A 15,492-nucleotide genomic window follows, 5' to 3' on the forward strand; every position below is an offset into this window, starting at 1 on the left:
GCTTTCTATAATAGCGCATAACACCACAGTTATGTATTTGAACACCGGACCTATGTTTTTACGTAAAGCACTATAAGCAATGGACAAACCAGCAGAATACAAAAAAACAGAGCAGTAAAATTGAAATAGGCCCGATTTTTCCGGGTTATCGCTGGCAACCTTTTCACCCAGGGCCATTTTACTGGAGACCATTTTATGAGTTGTCATATTATTTCTCTTCTCAAATAAGTGCCAGCTCGTCTTTAATTATGTCTTCAGACAAGTCGACTTTAGAATAACATAGTTGATTTATAATTGACATCCATACGCCACTGGTGCTTAGTCTCAGCAGTGTAGCCTGCGTTGAATCTTGCATCTAGTTTTAGTAATAATTTACAAACTCGTCATTTTTTGTGAACTAGAAAGTTTATTAATAACAGTTTCATAATTAAAATATTGCGTTTAGAGATGGTAGCCGAGTCCGTATCCGTAGGTGCTCAGGCCATGGCCGTAGCGAAGTCCGTAAGTGCCCAGACCGTAGCCGTATCCGAGGCCGTAGCTGTGGGTCGGGATCGCGTGGACAGCAGAGAGCACGGGAGCGGCGTAGGCGGCGACCTTGGCAACCGCCGGGACGGTGTGGACAGTGGCCACTGCCGGGGCCGTGTGGACGGAGGCGTAGCGGGCGACCGGGGTGGCCACGGGGTGCTGGCTCCGGTAGCTGCTCACGCTAGAGACGTGGGACACGGCTGCTCCGTGATGGACGGCGGTGACGGCTGGGGCCACGACTCTGCTGTACACTGGGGCGGCGTGGTAGGCTGCCACTGGGGCTCTGTAGCCGTAAAAGGGACTCGCGTAGCCGGCAAAAGCGCAGCTGGCAAGAGCCACGAGGAGACAGGCACGGAACTGGAAGGAAAATATTACACGTTGAATTAATGCATGGACGATAGTAATGAACTCAACTAAGTCACGAGGGTGACTTTCAACTACACTCTTCAGACGCTCGAGTATTTTTAACACGCATTTGAAAAATGCTCAAGATGAGTTTTTTTGTGGTTGCAGCAATTGACGTATTAGGATTTAATTGAAATTTGGAACCAAACATATACACCCGTATTCACCAGGCGCGAGTAGGGCCTGTTTAACCACCGACAAGCGACGTCGTCGACTAAAATGATCACGGGGCGAGCGATAGTCGCCGCTAAATGAGCGCTTGGTATTCACCGGTCGTGTTTGGGGCCTGGTCGCCCCGCGCGACTAAGGTGTCGAGTAACAAATCTTAGACATGTGGTAGGGCTAGTTTAGCCGGTGTTTAGCGGCTGACTAGCGGCTCAGCGCCATGGCCGACTCGTATCACCGCTGACCGCCAGCGCTAACGAAGCACTTACTGTCTCGGAACGCTGGGGGACGCATGTAGAAAGAATTGGAGAAGCAAATATTGTGTGATAGCCATGTTCAACGGCCAGAGATACCACTAAAGCGATCTCAGCAGGGCTCTGGACGGCGAGAAAAAAGCGCATTTACGGGTGCTTCCATACTTGTTTATGTCGCTGGCAATTGGCTTCCGTATTACTTCCAGGCGTTTTTTTTAATTTTTCCTTGTAAAACTCTGTATCGGCCAATTAGTACGATTGTAACTTCTTCTCTTCCTGATAAACATTTAAATATTAGTTTTTATACGATAAAATACTCATTTGCACAGCGGCGTTAAAGTACTACGCGTGCGCGTGACCTCTCTTTTTATGTCATTCCGCTTGTTAGTTCTGAATAGATAGTCACCCGCTCGCTTCGCGCTCGTGAATACCGCAGAACTAGTCAATCCTTAGTCGCTGATTTTTTCTCTTAGTTCGCGACTACTTAGTCGCGATACTAACTTTAAAACAGCGCTAGTTTGTCACGACTGGTGAATACGAGTGATAAAGGTTTCTTTAATGAAACGTTTTATTTTGAGTTGACGTCAATAACACTCATATATCTGCAGCGTGTCGAGCATTGCTCGTAACCTGTAAGTTGGCAGTTTTGATTGAAACTAGAAAATGTAATTCGCGTAACATTAAACTTTGCTATATACCACGGAATAGCGTTGAAAGGATACTTACGGCGAACATGATGTCTTGCAGTTCAGCTGAGTAAAAACAACTTGTACTGACTCGAATAATTGTGGCTGTTTTTATACGTCCAGTAGGGTGGGAAACCCGACTAGGCGGGGCGACCATCGAACTCCATACACGAGCGGACATCTGTCTGGAGTAAAGAATGTGTGTCTGGATGACGTAGAAATATTCCTGTAGCGTCGGCCTTTCTGCTCTGTTTTGATACATTGCCGGAATCAGGTTGACGCCCCTGCGGAACGCCGTCGGGAAAGGAGTTCTGCCAGTCCTTGTTTCCTTTTCCGCGAAGAGAAGCTTGCTTTCAGCATGCCAACACGAAGCATAGCGGGAGGAATCAGTCACTGCGGTCGTCGTAAGTAACGTCCATGTTTACAAGATGTAATTTTATTTAAATTCGGGGGTTGTTTCGCTGGATCTATTTTTCTACACATTCGGGGCTTTTCGATATCAGTATTTGGTGTCGAACAAAAATCGATGACTATCGGTGTTTATCCAGAAGGAAATAGGACACGGAAATGAAATTCCCCAGCCTCCAAGCAACATAATATGTGTACCCGACACTTGAAAATTGACCTGGTACTAACAACAAATAAAACATAATGAACGCAATAAAGACTGTGCTACAGAAAGAAAGACCGCCTCACAGCCAGTAGTGTTTCGGTTTAACAGAAATAAAACTAGATTAAATTTTCATTTTCTAAAGCTTGGGTTCTTTTCTGTTCAATGCCAACTCCGAATCGGGGTCTTTAGGTTTTTCCCGACTTTCATAAAACCGTCTCGGCGGTTGCTTTTGGGGTTTTATTGGTAGTTACCGAAAACACGGAACCCTGGTCATAGGCAAAGAGGCGGTGTAAGCTTAGATATATTTTATTACCTAAAATATACATGACTCTAGGTCTAAGGAAGAAAAAAATGGCTTAAAATGTAGAAAAACCAATAAAAAACAAAAAAAAAACTTTCTAATGTTCTTTGTTTAGTTTGTTTAATTTATAAAGTATTTTGCATTTGATAGAGCAAAGATATGTACTGTTTAAATATTGAGTCAGCAGGAAAAGCGGCGTGCCTGGCGCTGCGTGACCTTTCCATGGCAATTAATTTGTGACAGGCGCTTCTAGTTGATTGATGTGTTGCCACGTGGCGTATTACCTTTAACTTTTATGTCGTGTAAGAAGTCCCACTAATGTGGAGTGTGCGCCGCGAGCATAAAACCGTAAATTGAGAGAGAAAAAAGAAAAGAAATGAGGGAATGAGCGCCGTGTGGTTGAACATACTCATAATTTTATCATTCTGCTTTTCCATATAATGGCGATATTGCGATGAAAGGAAGAACATCACAACCTCTTAGCAATTTACGAGTAGCAACGCTAGAATTTCTATCATTCATACTGCGTGCGATTTGGTTACGTTCTAAGCTTACGTTGACGCGAGTGAGTCAAGAGCTTGAAACGTATTCTATATCTATATTATATCATATCTAAGATGGCATATCTAAGATGAATCGTAGGCGTATGCATTTCAAAGACATTATTTTCTATGCGTTTTTTGCATACACTTTCCGCTAGGTGCCATAAAGCAAGTATTACGTATGCCACATTTAGCCTGAATCTCAAAGTACTACTGTGTTAAAATTATTACATATGTATTTAATATATGTGGTATATATATATGAAATAAAGTATTATAGTAAATTATAACCGGAAGTAAGTGCAACGGGCCACTGCAATGCCGTAATTCAGGAGACGTGGGCATCAGCTTCGCCGAGCTTTCTCTCGATTAATTGGAAGTGTCAGTTGGTTTGTGGTTATTTTTTTACTGAACCAAGGCCTCTTGAACTCTAGAGATAGAACAGCGTAATCAGCACGCGCACAATCAATAGTTTTATGTTAAACAAGCGAGTACGAATGTCAAGCATCATTGTATATTTATGCCTTATTTTTATCACACCACAAGGCAAAGATGTCTAATCAGATTCTTAAACTGTGTTTTCTTTCTGTTTCTTAATTTGTTTTCAAAACAGATAATATATTTTAACAAATGTATCTTCACTTGATTGTCTTCGTTAGATACACGTTATATCTCGCGTTTTTGTGCTGTTTTCTTGAAGAGCTTACTACTGAATGATATTATAAATAGAAATAGACTTTTTTCCCTTGATTTACACTAAAGAATATGCTATAATAAATAAACACTAAATTTCCGGGAACCATTAGTTGTTTTACAAGCTTTTTGTTTGAGAATGAGAAAGCAAAATGCTATGCTGGGCTTTTTTGCAATGCTCCATAGAAATAGGCTTTTTTCAGACTAAATTTACACTAAAGAATAGGCAAAAATAAATAACAAATACATTTCTGGTCCTATTAGTATTTTTACCAGTTTTGGTTTTGTGGTTTCTTCGAAAAATTTTTTTCAAACGTTAAAAATCTATTCCAAACTGTATTTATAGCACTCTGAACTTGAACTTGATCTTGCTCATTTCAGCACTATTGTGCTGAGGGCGCCAGACAAAAAGCTCCCACAAGGCAGCTTGACTGGGTATGGTGCCCCTGCATTTACAGGGCATGGTAATGAAAATCAATCACTATACAATATAATTTGTCTGAACAGAACACGCGAGTACATTCTATCTTGTTAAACAATCAATATCATTGTGGTCTATAATAAACTTGTTAAGTTATCTTGGCAGGTTATCAGAAATTGACTGCAGTGCGTAATTGGTGCGAAGATAACGCACATTCCAGGGGGAACTCTGCATCGGATGGATAGAAGATTCAAAATTCGTCAAAAGGGATAAATCAGACAAAAAAAAAAAAAAAAAAAAAAAACAAGAAAAAAAAAAAACGAAACAAGAAAACCTTATTAGTTGAAAATAAATAAGAAAACAGCATACGGTACTGGTATACACTAGCAATTCTCATGACGTTGAATTCCGAAAATAATGGTTCGGTATCAGTTTCGCAGGACGCGTTGGCAATACAACTCAGCATTTTTTTTGTTGGACCGTAAGTTCGTTAACATTACATTTAGTCGTTTTACCCCAAACCAAATGACCATAGTTAATTTATTAGCTAAACAGAGCGTGATAAGTTTGCATTTTAATATTTACAGGCAAAAAAGAGCGACAGTGACATATTACTCCAACAACTTTTAACAGTTTCTTAACCAGGTATTCTTTATGATTATCCCATTGCAGATGTTCTGAAAAATATATACCTAGTGTTTTGTACTGTTTGAGTATTTCAATCTGGTCGCTAGGTACCAATATTTAGATTATAATTGCTAGTCACGTGATTATTTACAGACCTAAAACAATTGCTTTAGATTTTACAGTGTTTATTTTAAGACAATTAATTGTACCACGAACGAAGCTTTTTCTAAAACATCAGTGTTTATGAGTTCGTCCGCATATTCGACGCAGGCAGAAATAGACTCGTGTCGTCCGCATACAGGGTAAAACGTGATTGGTTGCATATATTGACTAGATCGTTTTTATACATATTGAACAACAGAGGACTGAGTAGGCTGACTTGGGGAACACCAAACTTCAAGAGTTGCAAAGAAGAAGCATGATCATTCACTGAAAGGCATTGCTTTCGATGTTCTAAGTATGAGTGAACAAGTATCAAAGGCATGCCACGTATACCTGATAATTTATCATGGAGTTTTGAATGGTTAAGGCAGTCAAAGGCTCCACTAAGGTCAATAAATATTCATAATTTCAATTATTAACGTTATATATTATGTATGAGTATTTCTTTCTGCGATATCAAAGCGCATTGCGAATTCCGATATGAACACGTAGTATATTTGCCAATATATTGCACAATTCATAATATTGATTGATGCTAAGAGGGCATATAAAGACGTTTTATATATTATGTAATTATTTATAATGTAATATTTACACCACTATTATTTTTAGGTATTCAAAATGATGAACTGTATGCATTTTAGTAGAACCGTATCTCCCGGGCTGTAGCCTGCGTACTATACATATTTAAAAGTTGAAATTTTAGGCTGTGCGGACTATCTACGTGTGCGGATTATACAGCAATTTTTTTTAATGTCGTTCATTGTGACGAGTTGTGACGGATTATGTGAATAAAAAAGTATGTTAATGATTATTTATGTATAATACAAGCTTCTGTGCTAGCTGAGAAAGCCGATACTTCTCAAGGTGCACCGTGAATGAGAGGATTTTCGTGTTCACTAAGCACCAGGTGCTGACTATGCACGGCGTATGGACTATGCACCGCGTGCGGACTATCCAAGCCAAAACCGTTTTTCCGACATAAATTGGTCTTTGCAGACTATACGGTGGGAGCTATAGACGGAAAATACTGTATATACTTCAATCAGATCGAATTTAAAAGAGTGCTAGGAAACGGTTTTTGTCAATATATTTAAAATTTGGGTTTTGCGTAAATAAAAAAAAAAAGGGTAATATAAAGTAACCACGGTTGCGCCGATCATATAAACATTATTATATGATTCCTGCCCTTTCAGAACGTTTCGAAAATATTTGGTGCGAAAAAAAAAAAAAAAAAAAGATGAAGGAGTTTCAAACTTACTGGAAGATGCCTCAATTTCAAGCATTATATACATGCAGTTCACAAATAAAAAAAGAAAAGAAAACATGCGTTCAGTGAAAAGTTTTAGGACTACATGAAAACAAGATCGTCGCTTCTACCGATGGTTTAATCGAATAATGATTAGTTGTACTTGGTTTACATATCTCGACCTTGCTTGTCATTAGTCTACTTTGCTTTCCTCTCAGCTGACATGGCGATGGAAGCTGTATGTTTGTTGGTCTAATCCATCTCTTGCCTGCCAATTGTCTGAACCCGCTTTTTGCCCGAGAAGCGTGATCACGTGGTGCAAGACAGACGATTTACTGATCGAACCAGCACGCAGGTTTAGCCAAATATTCTGAGCGAATTAGTACATGACCCAATCACCTCTGGAACAGGAAATCCGCACCCGTGTTCTTCTTCCAGGTTGAGCTTGCCTCAAATGGTCCGAGGCTTGCTTGGCTTTATCACACAGACAACACTACTATAGTTAATGCAACCGCAATCGATCCGACATTGAATTGTCATAGCTTTCAATAAATATTCATGAGGCCACTTATCACGACATAAGAAAAGGAACTGGCATATTTCTTAAGTGATGAGCATAACCTTTTTGTTCATTATTTGGCATGGAGCGAGAATTTCTCGCCGGCTGCATACGAAGATTTATAACTTTTTTAAGATCTAGAGTAAAATCAAATGTACAGAAGCAATTAAATATCGTAGTCCTTGAAGGGGGTAAGTCACTGCTGATTATTCGCACTTTTGAACCTATGATCTTGAGTGCGGGAGCACCAATTTATTAGGTCAACTCTTTTTATTGAAACAAAAAAAACTTTATTCTTTGCTTTTTTAAAAATACACAATCATCTTTACAAGTTCCAACCGAGTTTGTTGCCGTAGCTGCTTAGGCCATGACCGTAGCGGAGTCCGTAAGTGTCCAGACAGTAGCCGTGCCCTTAGCGAAAAGTCGTTCAAAATCAGTACACTCGAAGTGTACTGAAGTATACTGAAAGTATACTTTCAGTGCGGTCTTTGTACTGATTGTATACTTTAAGTGTGCTTAAAATATACTTCCAATAAAAATGACGGTGGACTGAAAGTATACTCGTCCGTACAAAACTAGTACATGTAGTAGTATCGTAGTGCCCACGGTAAAAAGTAGCTCAAAATCAGCATACAAGAAGTGCACTCAAGTGTACTAAAGTCCTACTTTCAGTGCTTGCAGTCGGCGTGCTCAAATTATAGTAACGAGTATATATATATATATAGTGCGATTGTTAACATCAACAGATTAAAAACGCGATAGATAGGCCGATGCCGTTTTCACAGAATATTTGCGGGGCTCGGCGAACATTAGATGAGTAAATAAACGTCACAATACGTTGTCTAATTAACTTTTTTTTTAAAATTTGCAGTGTAATTGACCATGTTGAACTTTCAATTTTGAAGGGGCTATAAATAAACTCTAGCCCAACTGAAACAATTTGCGAAAAGGCGACGAGTTTTGGGGTATTCATAGCTAAAAGTCTGCCTTTCGTCGCGTGATTAAAAAACAGCGCGCTGGACAGAGTGCAGGATGTTATGCTTACGAAGTCGCTTCGGACGCACTGTTGGAGGTGTGATGCTAAAGCATCCACCAAAGGCACGCAGTCAAAAGTGTGCAAGTTTGTTCATGCGGAATGCGACAGCACTTTATGAGGGTTGTAACTTCACTAGGAAATTAAATAATGCATGGAACTCCAATATGAAAAGTTCTCGCTAACACAAACATGCCATCACCAACATGTCATGTCAAAACCGCTAAGTCATTCTCCACTTTCCCCGCCTATGCCGCGCGTGGTTCTCTAATTGCGGGAAGAAAGTGCAAAATTTGATAAATAACTATCTCAAAGCACCTTGCTGCTTCGTGAACAGTTTTGATTGGGTTAGGCTTTAGTAATGACTGCCTCTAAAACAGCAATAGTAAAAAAGGTAATTTACGGCTTTTAGTTAATTAATAAAAATGTTGCCGCGGTTATTCACCCATGTAATGTCCGCCGAGTCGCACGACACAGTGAAGACTGAATCAACGTGGCAGTGAGCCCCCTTTTTCTAAAAACCTGGTGATTAAAAAATAGCACTGGGTGTAGCCGACATATTGTGACAAAGGGATGCTTCATTTCTCATTTCAGTGCAGACCACGTGGTCAAAAGTTTCTCGGGGGAACGACCGGCACTGTCAGAGCATACTTACGTTACAAATGCAACATGAACTATACGCCTTCAAAAAAACACAAATAGAAAAATTAGCTGCATTGTACGCCACGGAAAGTAGCGTTACCTAACTTGTCAATAATTATTGTAGCTAGCCATTTATACTGTATTTATCAATTGAAAAGTATAATTTTAGTGCAAAAATAGCTTTTATTTTTCCTGAACTGTATTTGTTACCTTTATAGAAGAATAAAAGTTTACTGTAAAAAACTGTAAGCACTGTTCGGAGGCTATAGACGATCGCAATTGCACCAAGCGTTTGATGCTGCTGATGCAAAAGCATGCACATGTCTTTGTTTTCAAACTGCACCACCACTTGCGTGCTTCCTCATAGGCTAGTAGACAAATTACGTTTGCAGGATTATCCAGTGTTTTTGCAATGCAGGTCTCCGCGCACTATACGCTGTTTCAGATACCTGCATCCACAGCAAGCAAAAGGACAGGAGGCAAAGGAAACCACGGCTAATAATGGGGACGCAAGATGTTCTACCTTGCATAGTCACATCTAGTGCAAATCAACTCCTGAAGCGCGTAAGCGAAGTGGTGTTATGAATGGAAGCTCGCTCTAAATTGGCTGGAGAAATCGGCGCCTTCATGTAACAACCTCAAGCTTTCACCGAAAGTGTTTCATGGTGTAGATTTATCTTGCAAAACTCTAAGACATCTCAACTCACGTGAAAACAGATTGACAATTACAACAACGAACAACACCGTCGATCTAGAGGTCCACACTGTAAAAAATCGACGTTCAGTCTAACGGCAGTTCAAGCAATCACAGGTCATGCTAGTTCTGACGTGTGGTCCCAACAGTCTCTCACCAACGATTTGTTTCATAAAGCGGGAGCGAGAAAAACGTTACAAGAGTGAGCAGCATGATTTCTTGCCCGTGCTGATGCCTGTGCCGTAGAGACGGACGATCTCTTTGCGTATGCCGAAGCGGCGCGCTTTTCAAGTTTGCGATTGTGTGTTGTGAATAAAGTGAGTTTGGACGTCACGTTTTTAGCGGCGGCGAAAGCCGCTACAAAAAGTAGAGCAGTTAGAAAAAGCAAAAGCATGAAAAAAATGTTAAAAGGACCTTAATATTCGATGGAGTGGAAACACTACCATCGTACCAACTCGCCCAGTTATTCTTTTCCAAAGAATACAAGCCAATATTAATAAAAATAAATAAATGCCAACTTTTAATTGGTTAGAAATTTATAATTGATGCAGTACAGCCCTACCCTACTCTAGTGCTTTTATGATATCAGGTAATGTGTAAATATATAGGATAGTTCATAGCGACCATTTATGTCCAAACCATTATATTGAATCTTTTCTCTAAAAGCTCGAAGTTATATAAAAAAAAAGTGCTTATCATAAATTAAGCCGCACCGCTGAATGTGTAATAGCGTATGACTTGTATGTGTGTTCTCAGCAAAAGAAAATGAGGCATTAAAATAAGGCCAATCATTTTGTTTGCTCTCTGTTAGAGCTTCTTTCAGGTACACGCAAAATGTGGGTGTCTACATCTAAAAAAGTGTAATTGACATTCCCCGCAGGGCTGCAGGCCTGACTCAGTTGGGCTAGCAGGTTCCCACCTATGGGAACTTGCAGGGACCTGCATCACAAGAGTAAAAGTGACGTCCGCCCACTGATCTCTATTATAGGTGGCTGGATGATGCATAGAGCAGACAGGTATGAAGCCACCGTAAGTAAGCGGCCTGTCCCGATAGCGAGCGCTTGACAGGCTTTTCAACTCTCCCGAGTGCTGGTTCGAACAGCGTTCAGGGCGCTGGGTTTTTTCTTGTCATCCCAAGAGAGCCTGCTTGTTGCGGAGTAACAGTGCATCCGGACCCGAGAAGTCTCCTGGGAAGCCATTGGATGTGAACATTTTTAGATTCTATTTTATCAAAAAGTGTGTATGTCCCCTTATTCTTGGGATTTCATCCAGAACTAATTTCTGCAGCGCACTGGCACATGCAGAGAAGCGCACTGAACAAAGCAAATCTATCGCAATGGTGACTCTGCGAGCGCTTTGAAAGGTGTGAATGACATAAACGACTTTGTTTGCGCGAGCTCAATATCAGCCGGCCATCGTATGCGCGGTGGCTATAGAACCACACTACAGAAAAGCCATGCTCGTATCCCTCGTTCAATCGTTCATTAAAGTCCGTGAACGCCACTCTAAAGGCAGTGCACCAAAGATTCTTTCATTCTCATTCTCGTTTCCGGATCATCCTCATTTATTTGTGTCATTAACATCGAGGGTGCTGACGACCGGTCGGTGTTAGACATTGAAACCTTATCTGGACCAAGCTTCGCTTCGAGCTGTTTTACACGTTCTACACACGAACTCAAATGGACGACTGCCACATTTTCGATCAATGTCATCAAGTTCAAGTTCAAGTTTTCAAGTTTTATTCGCATCAAAGACGTTCGTCCGAACGTATTACGTGAGGGGGGGGGGGGATAGAAAAATACAAACGAATGCAAGATGCAATGGCAATCAAAGAACTAACTAAGGTTAAAAATTAACAACAAGCAAAAACAAAGAACGAACTATACAGAATTAGGAACAAAGTTTACACAAACCGGGCACAGCAGAACTGGGGACACAGTGCGCTCGACGTCGCTGGACAGATTTTGGTTGACAAAAGACGTTCAGGCAGTCGGCCAAAATGCTGGACTCACTCACAGCATTATGGACAACCACCCTTTCACCTTTTCTATCAGGAGTCTTGAGACCGACAACAGAACTCAGCCTGACGTAAATGCCGGGCTTGGGGATTTAGGATGTTATCGGACCATGTCTTTTCATTTAAATCGCCGGCATTGACCGTACTAATAATAGTCCGTTATACTTATCTTTTTAATTTATAAAATAGTAGTCAGTATATCTTCAAAAACATCTTCAGAAAAAAAACAAAAACGGTTGAACTCCAAAAGAGTAGATTAATGTATTAAACTTTCAGCGACGTGCATAAATCATGGCTACTTATCCTCAGTGTGAATCAAACGTTGAAATAAAAGACCTGGTTTCGCACGTGTCAATTACAAAGTAAGCCGTGTTTTTTTTAGTAAATAAATCACTTTATTAATCGATCTTTTTTAAATAAAACATAGTCTTTACAGATGGTAGCCGAGTCCGTAGCCGTAGGTGTTCAGGCCATGGCCGTAGCGAAGTCCGTAAGTGCCCAGACCGTAGCCGTATCCAAGGCCGTAGCCGTGAGCCGGGACCGCGTGGACAGCGGAGAACGCCGGGGCAGCATAGGCGGCGACCTTGGCGACTGCAGGTACAGTATGAACAGTGGCCACAGCCGGGGCCGTGTGGACGGAGGCGTAGCGGGCGACCGGGGTGGCCACGGGGTGCTGGCTGCGGTAGCTGCTCACGCTAGAGACGTGGGACACGGCTGCTCCGTGGTGGACGGCGGTGACGGCTGGGGCCGCGACTCTGGTGTACACTGGGGCGGCGTGGTAGGCTGCCACCGGGGCGCTGTAGCCGTACAAGGGACTGGCATAGCCTGCAAGGGCGCAGCTGACCAGAGCCACGAGAAGGCAGGCACGGAACTGGAAGGGAAGAAAAGTATTTTAATTTTGTTTTACGCCTAGATCAAGTGAATTCAGGCGAACCATAACGACGACGGAACATCTATTCTTAATACTTTGTCTTTGTAAAGATAATAATTGAGAAGTATTCTTCAACATTTTATGTTTGTTATATATATCAGTTTTCAGTTAACACATTTTAAATATTGAATATAAAGATATCTTTTCGCATAAAAATAAATTTGTGATTGTGTATTGAATTAGTTGTGGAGCACATCATTCTTAGCTGGGCAATCGTTATATGTACGAGTGATATCAATAAAATATATATTTTAAAGAATAATCTGTTCACTTTGTCAATTAAAAAAAAATCAAGTGAAGTTGGCACTTGCGGTAACCTTTGAGTTTAATGCTTTTAAGCAACAAACTAGGACTTACGGCGATCATGGTGGCTTGTAGTTGAGATGCGTCTGGGCAACTGGCAGTGAACAGCAGCAAATTTCAGTTATTTTTATACCTGTAATCTAGGTGGAATAAGGGAGGCGCACTAGGCGGGGTCTCTTTCGCGCTTAGGTGACAAACAAGCATAAACGTAGAAGGGGAAAATTTTACGTTGGTGAGTCACGTATTAAGCTCGCTTTGACTTCGGCCTTGCCGCATCCATGTTGTTATTTCCTTTAGTCAAGTACACTAACCTGAGGAATGTCGTTGGGAGATGAATTTTGCTAGTCTGTTGTCACTCATTGGGGCGTAGAGATTTACCAGGAACCTGCAGACGGGCACTGCCGTCCGATTGAAAAGAGCTGTAACTGCGGGAGTGGTCAACCAGAAGAAAGTACAAGTGTATACAACTGCCTGAACATTTACACGTCCTAATTAAAAAAAAAAAAAAAACAGAAAAACAACGCCGAAATTAGTGAAAGAAAAAATAGCATTTGTTACCATATTATCCAACGAACAACATATTGTGAAAACTACAAAGAAATAAGGAAAGTATTGTAATTTTATTTTTATTTATGTAAATATTACTGCCATCCGTCTTTGTTGGCTAAGGCATGGATGAGTATACGCCATCAGGGCAGATATTATACACATAAACGCAATACAAGTCGGACGCATTTTATTTTGCAGAGTAATAGTAAACATTATGGATTAGTAATCCGCTAATAAAAATGGTAATATAAAGTGATAGAAAAAACTAAATCATAAGTAGCAATGCCTGTAAAGCTATGAGGCGAATAATGATCCAATTTTGAAAAATTGCATTATAATTATAAAAAAGAAGGCCAATTTTACAATTTTCGAATATAATTTTAATGTTTCCATCATATATTACGGCTGTCATTGCACTTTAGAATAGATGATCGCCTAACGTCAAGGCAACCTTATCATGTATTGTTCAACAACTTCAAACGTTTACCTTTTCCGCGGTTCAATAACTGGGTTAATTTGGGCGAGTCATAAAGGCATATTACAGATGTACGTTTGCCCTATGCATTATAAATAAATTTAAGTGTCTTTTTCTGAACTTTTTCTATTCTGTTGATAACGACTTGAAATGCGAGTCACGTATACAGCCCCACATTCTAGTAAAGGACAAATAAAAAAGGCGTGCGTCACGAGCTTTTGTTTCTTTCCATTATTTTTAAAGAGATCATGTATTGTTTAGAAACACACGAAGAGGAAAGCTTGGATTTGAGTACGTCGAATGTGTAAATAAACAAGTAAAAAAGAAAAAAGAAAAAAAGAAAAGCTTCGCTTCTTGTCTTCATTAACGCATAGTCGTGTGCAGAGGCCACAATTTCGGGGTCGCAATCGCTAAAATATTAGTGAAGTGAACCTTTTATTATAGTTCGAAGTGAACCTCGAAGGACCTTTTAAGTATTCATTTCGTTACACAGATTTCTTAACATTCAAATTCATTTTTCATTCTCGAGATTAGGAAATGAGTATATGAAGGCTATCGCCCATTGTTTTCTGATGAATAAAATATAATAAACTGGAACACAAAACACAATCGTCAACAAAGAAATGACATTGTATCGTGGTCTCATTTACCAGTAGAAAATTATTAAATTAATAAAGAAGCAGAAGGTGGTACATCCGAAAGAATTGATAATTCAAGGGACTTTTATTTAGTAACACTAACATGCTGTTTGCGACTCATAAGGTAAGAATGACTTTACCTTAAAAGTCAATAATTGCTCAGTGCCTTCTGAAGCTCAGGTGAGAAACAAGCGCACACGTAGAAGGGGAAACGTTTACCTTATTTGATCTCGTACTGAGATCGCTTTTACGTCTTCATTGCCGCTTCCATGTTTTAATTTCTTGAATCAGATATACTAACCTGAGGAACGTTGCTGGGTGATGATTTTTGCCAGTCTGTTGAACTCATCGTGATGTAGACGGTTACTCTGAACCTGCCGACGGGCATCGCCGTCCGATGAAAAGTTCCGGTAACTGCGGGCTCAGTCAACCATAAGAATGTATAAGAGAATGTAAGTCCCCGAGGATTTACACGTTCTTACTTGAAAGAACAGAAAAGCAACGTGTTGTAGACCTGGAAAAGAGTAACGATAAAAAACGGACGAAGACATCAAAATCTCAAATGCAGCTGAAATTTATTGATTTGAGCAAACCAATAAATACACTCCCAGATAATGACAAGATCAATGATAGACTTCCAAATAATAAATAGACCAATAAATAGACAATACATAGTCTATTTATTGGTGTGCTCAAATCAATAAATTTCAGCTGCGTGTGAGATTTTGATGTCTTTGTCCGTTTTTTTTTTATTGTTCCCCATCTCAGGGTCTACAAGATGTCGATTATTTCCAGCTCGCTGCTCTCTTGACTGCTTAGAGAAACAACGCCAAAGTTGCGTGAAGAAAACAACAACAACAAAAAACAGGATCTGTTATTGCGATGATGTGATCAAAACGGCGACAAAAAGAGAAAGAAACTCGGAGGATACTAGAAAAAAAAAGAAAAGAAGAGTAGGTGTACGACGAGATTCAGGGCGGAGATTGGACGCGTTCGGAAAAGCTTGGC

At 40.3% G+C, this 15,492-nt stretch overlaps 1 protein-coding gene across 1 annotated transcript; it reads right to left on the reverse strand.

The window, feature by feature from the left end:
- Nucleotides 1-269: 269 nt before the first annotated feature.
- LOC120850400 (cuticle protein 38-like) lies at nucleotides 270-14,872 on the reverse strand. Its single transcript, XM_042290223.1, has 4 exons — nucleotides 14,786-14,872; nucleotides 12,190-12,459; nucleotides 534-882; nucleotides 270-337 (listed from the first exon to the last, which is right to left on the reverse strand). The coding sequence occupies exons 1-4, from the start codon at nucleotides 14,870-14,872 to the stop codon at nucleotides 270-272; spliced, it is 774 nt and encodes a 257-aa protein (XP_042146157.1).
- Between the last annotated feature and the right edge of the window lie 620 nt (nucleotides 14,873-15,492).

This window comes from Ixodes scapularis, unplaced genomic scaffold, assembly GCF_016920785.2.
Source record: "Ixodes scapularis isolate PalLabHiFi unplaced genomic scaffold, ASM1692078v2 PGA_scaffold1__304_contigs__length_218370807, whole genome shotgun sequence".
NCBI classification, from domain to species: Eukaryota; Metazoa; Arthropoda; class Arachnida; order Ixodida; family Ixodidae; genus Ixodes; species Ixodes scapularis.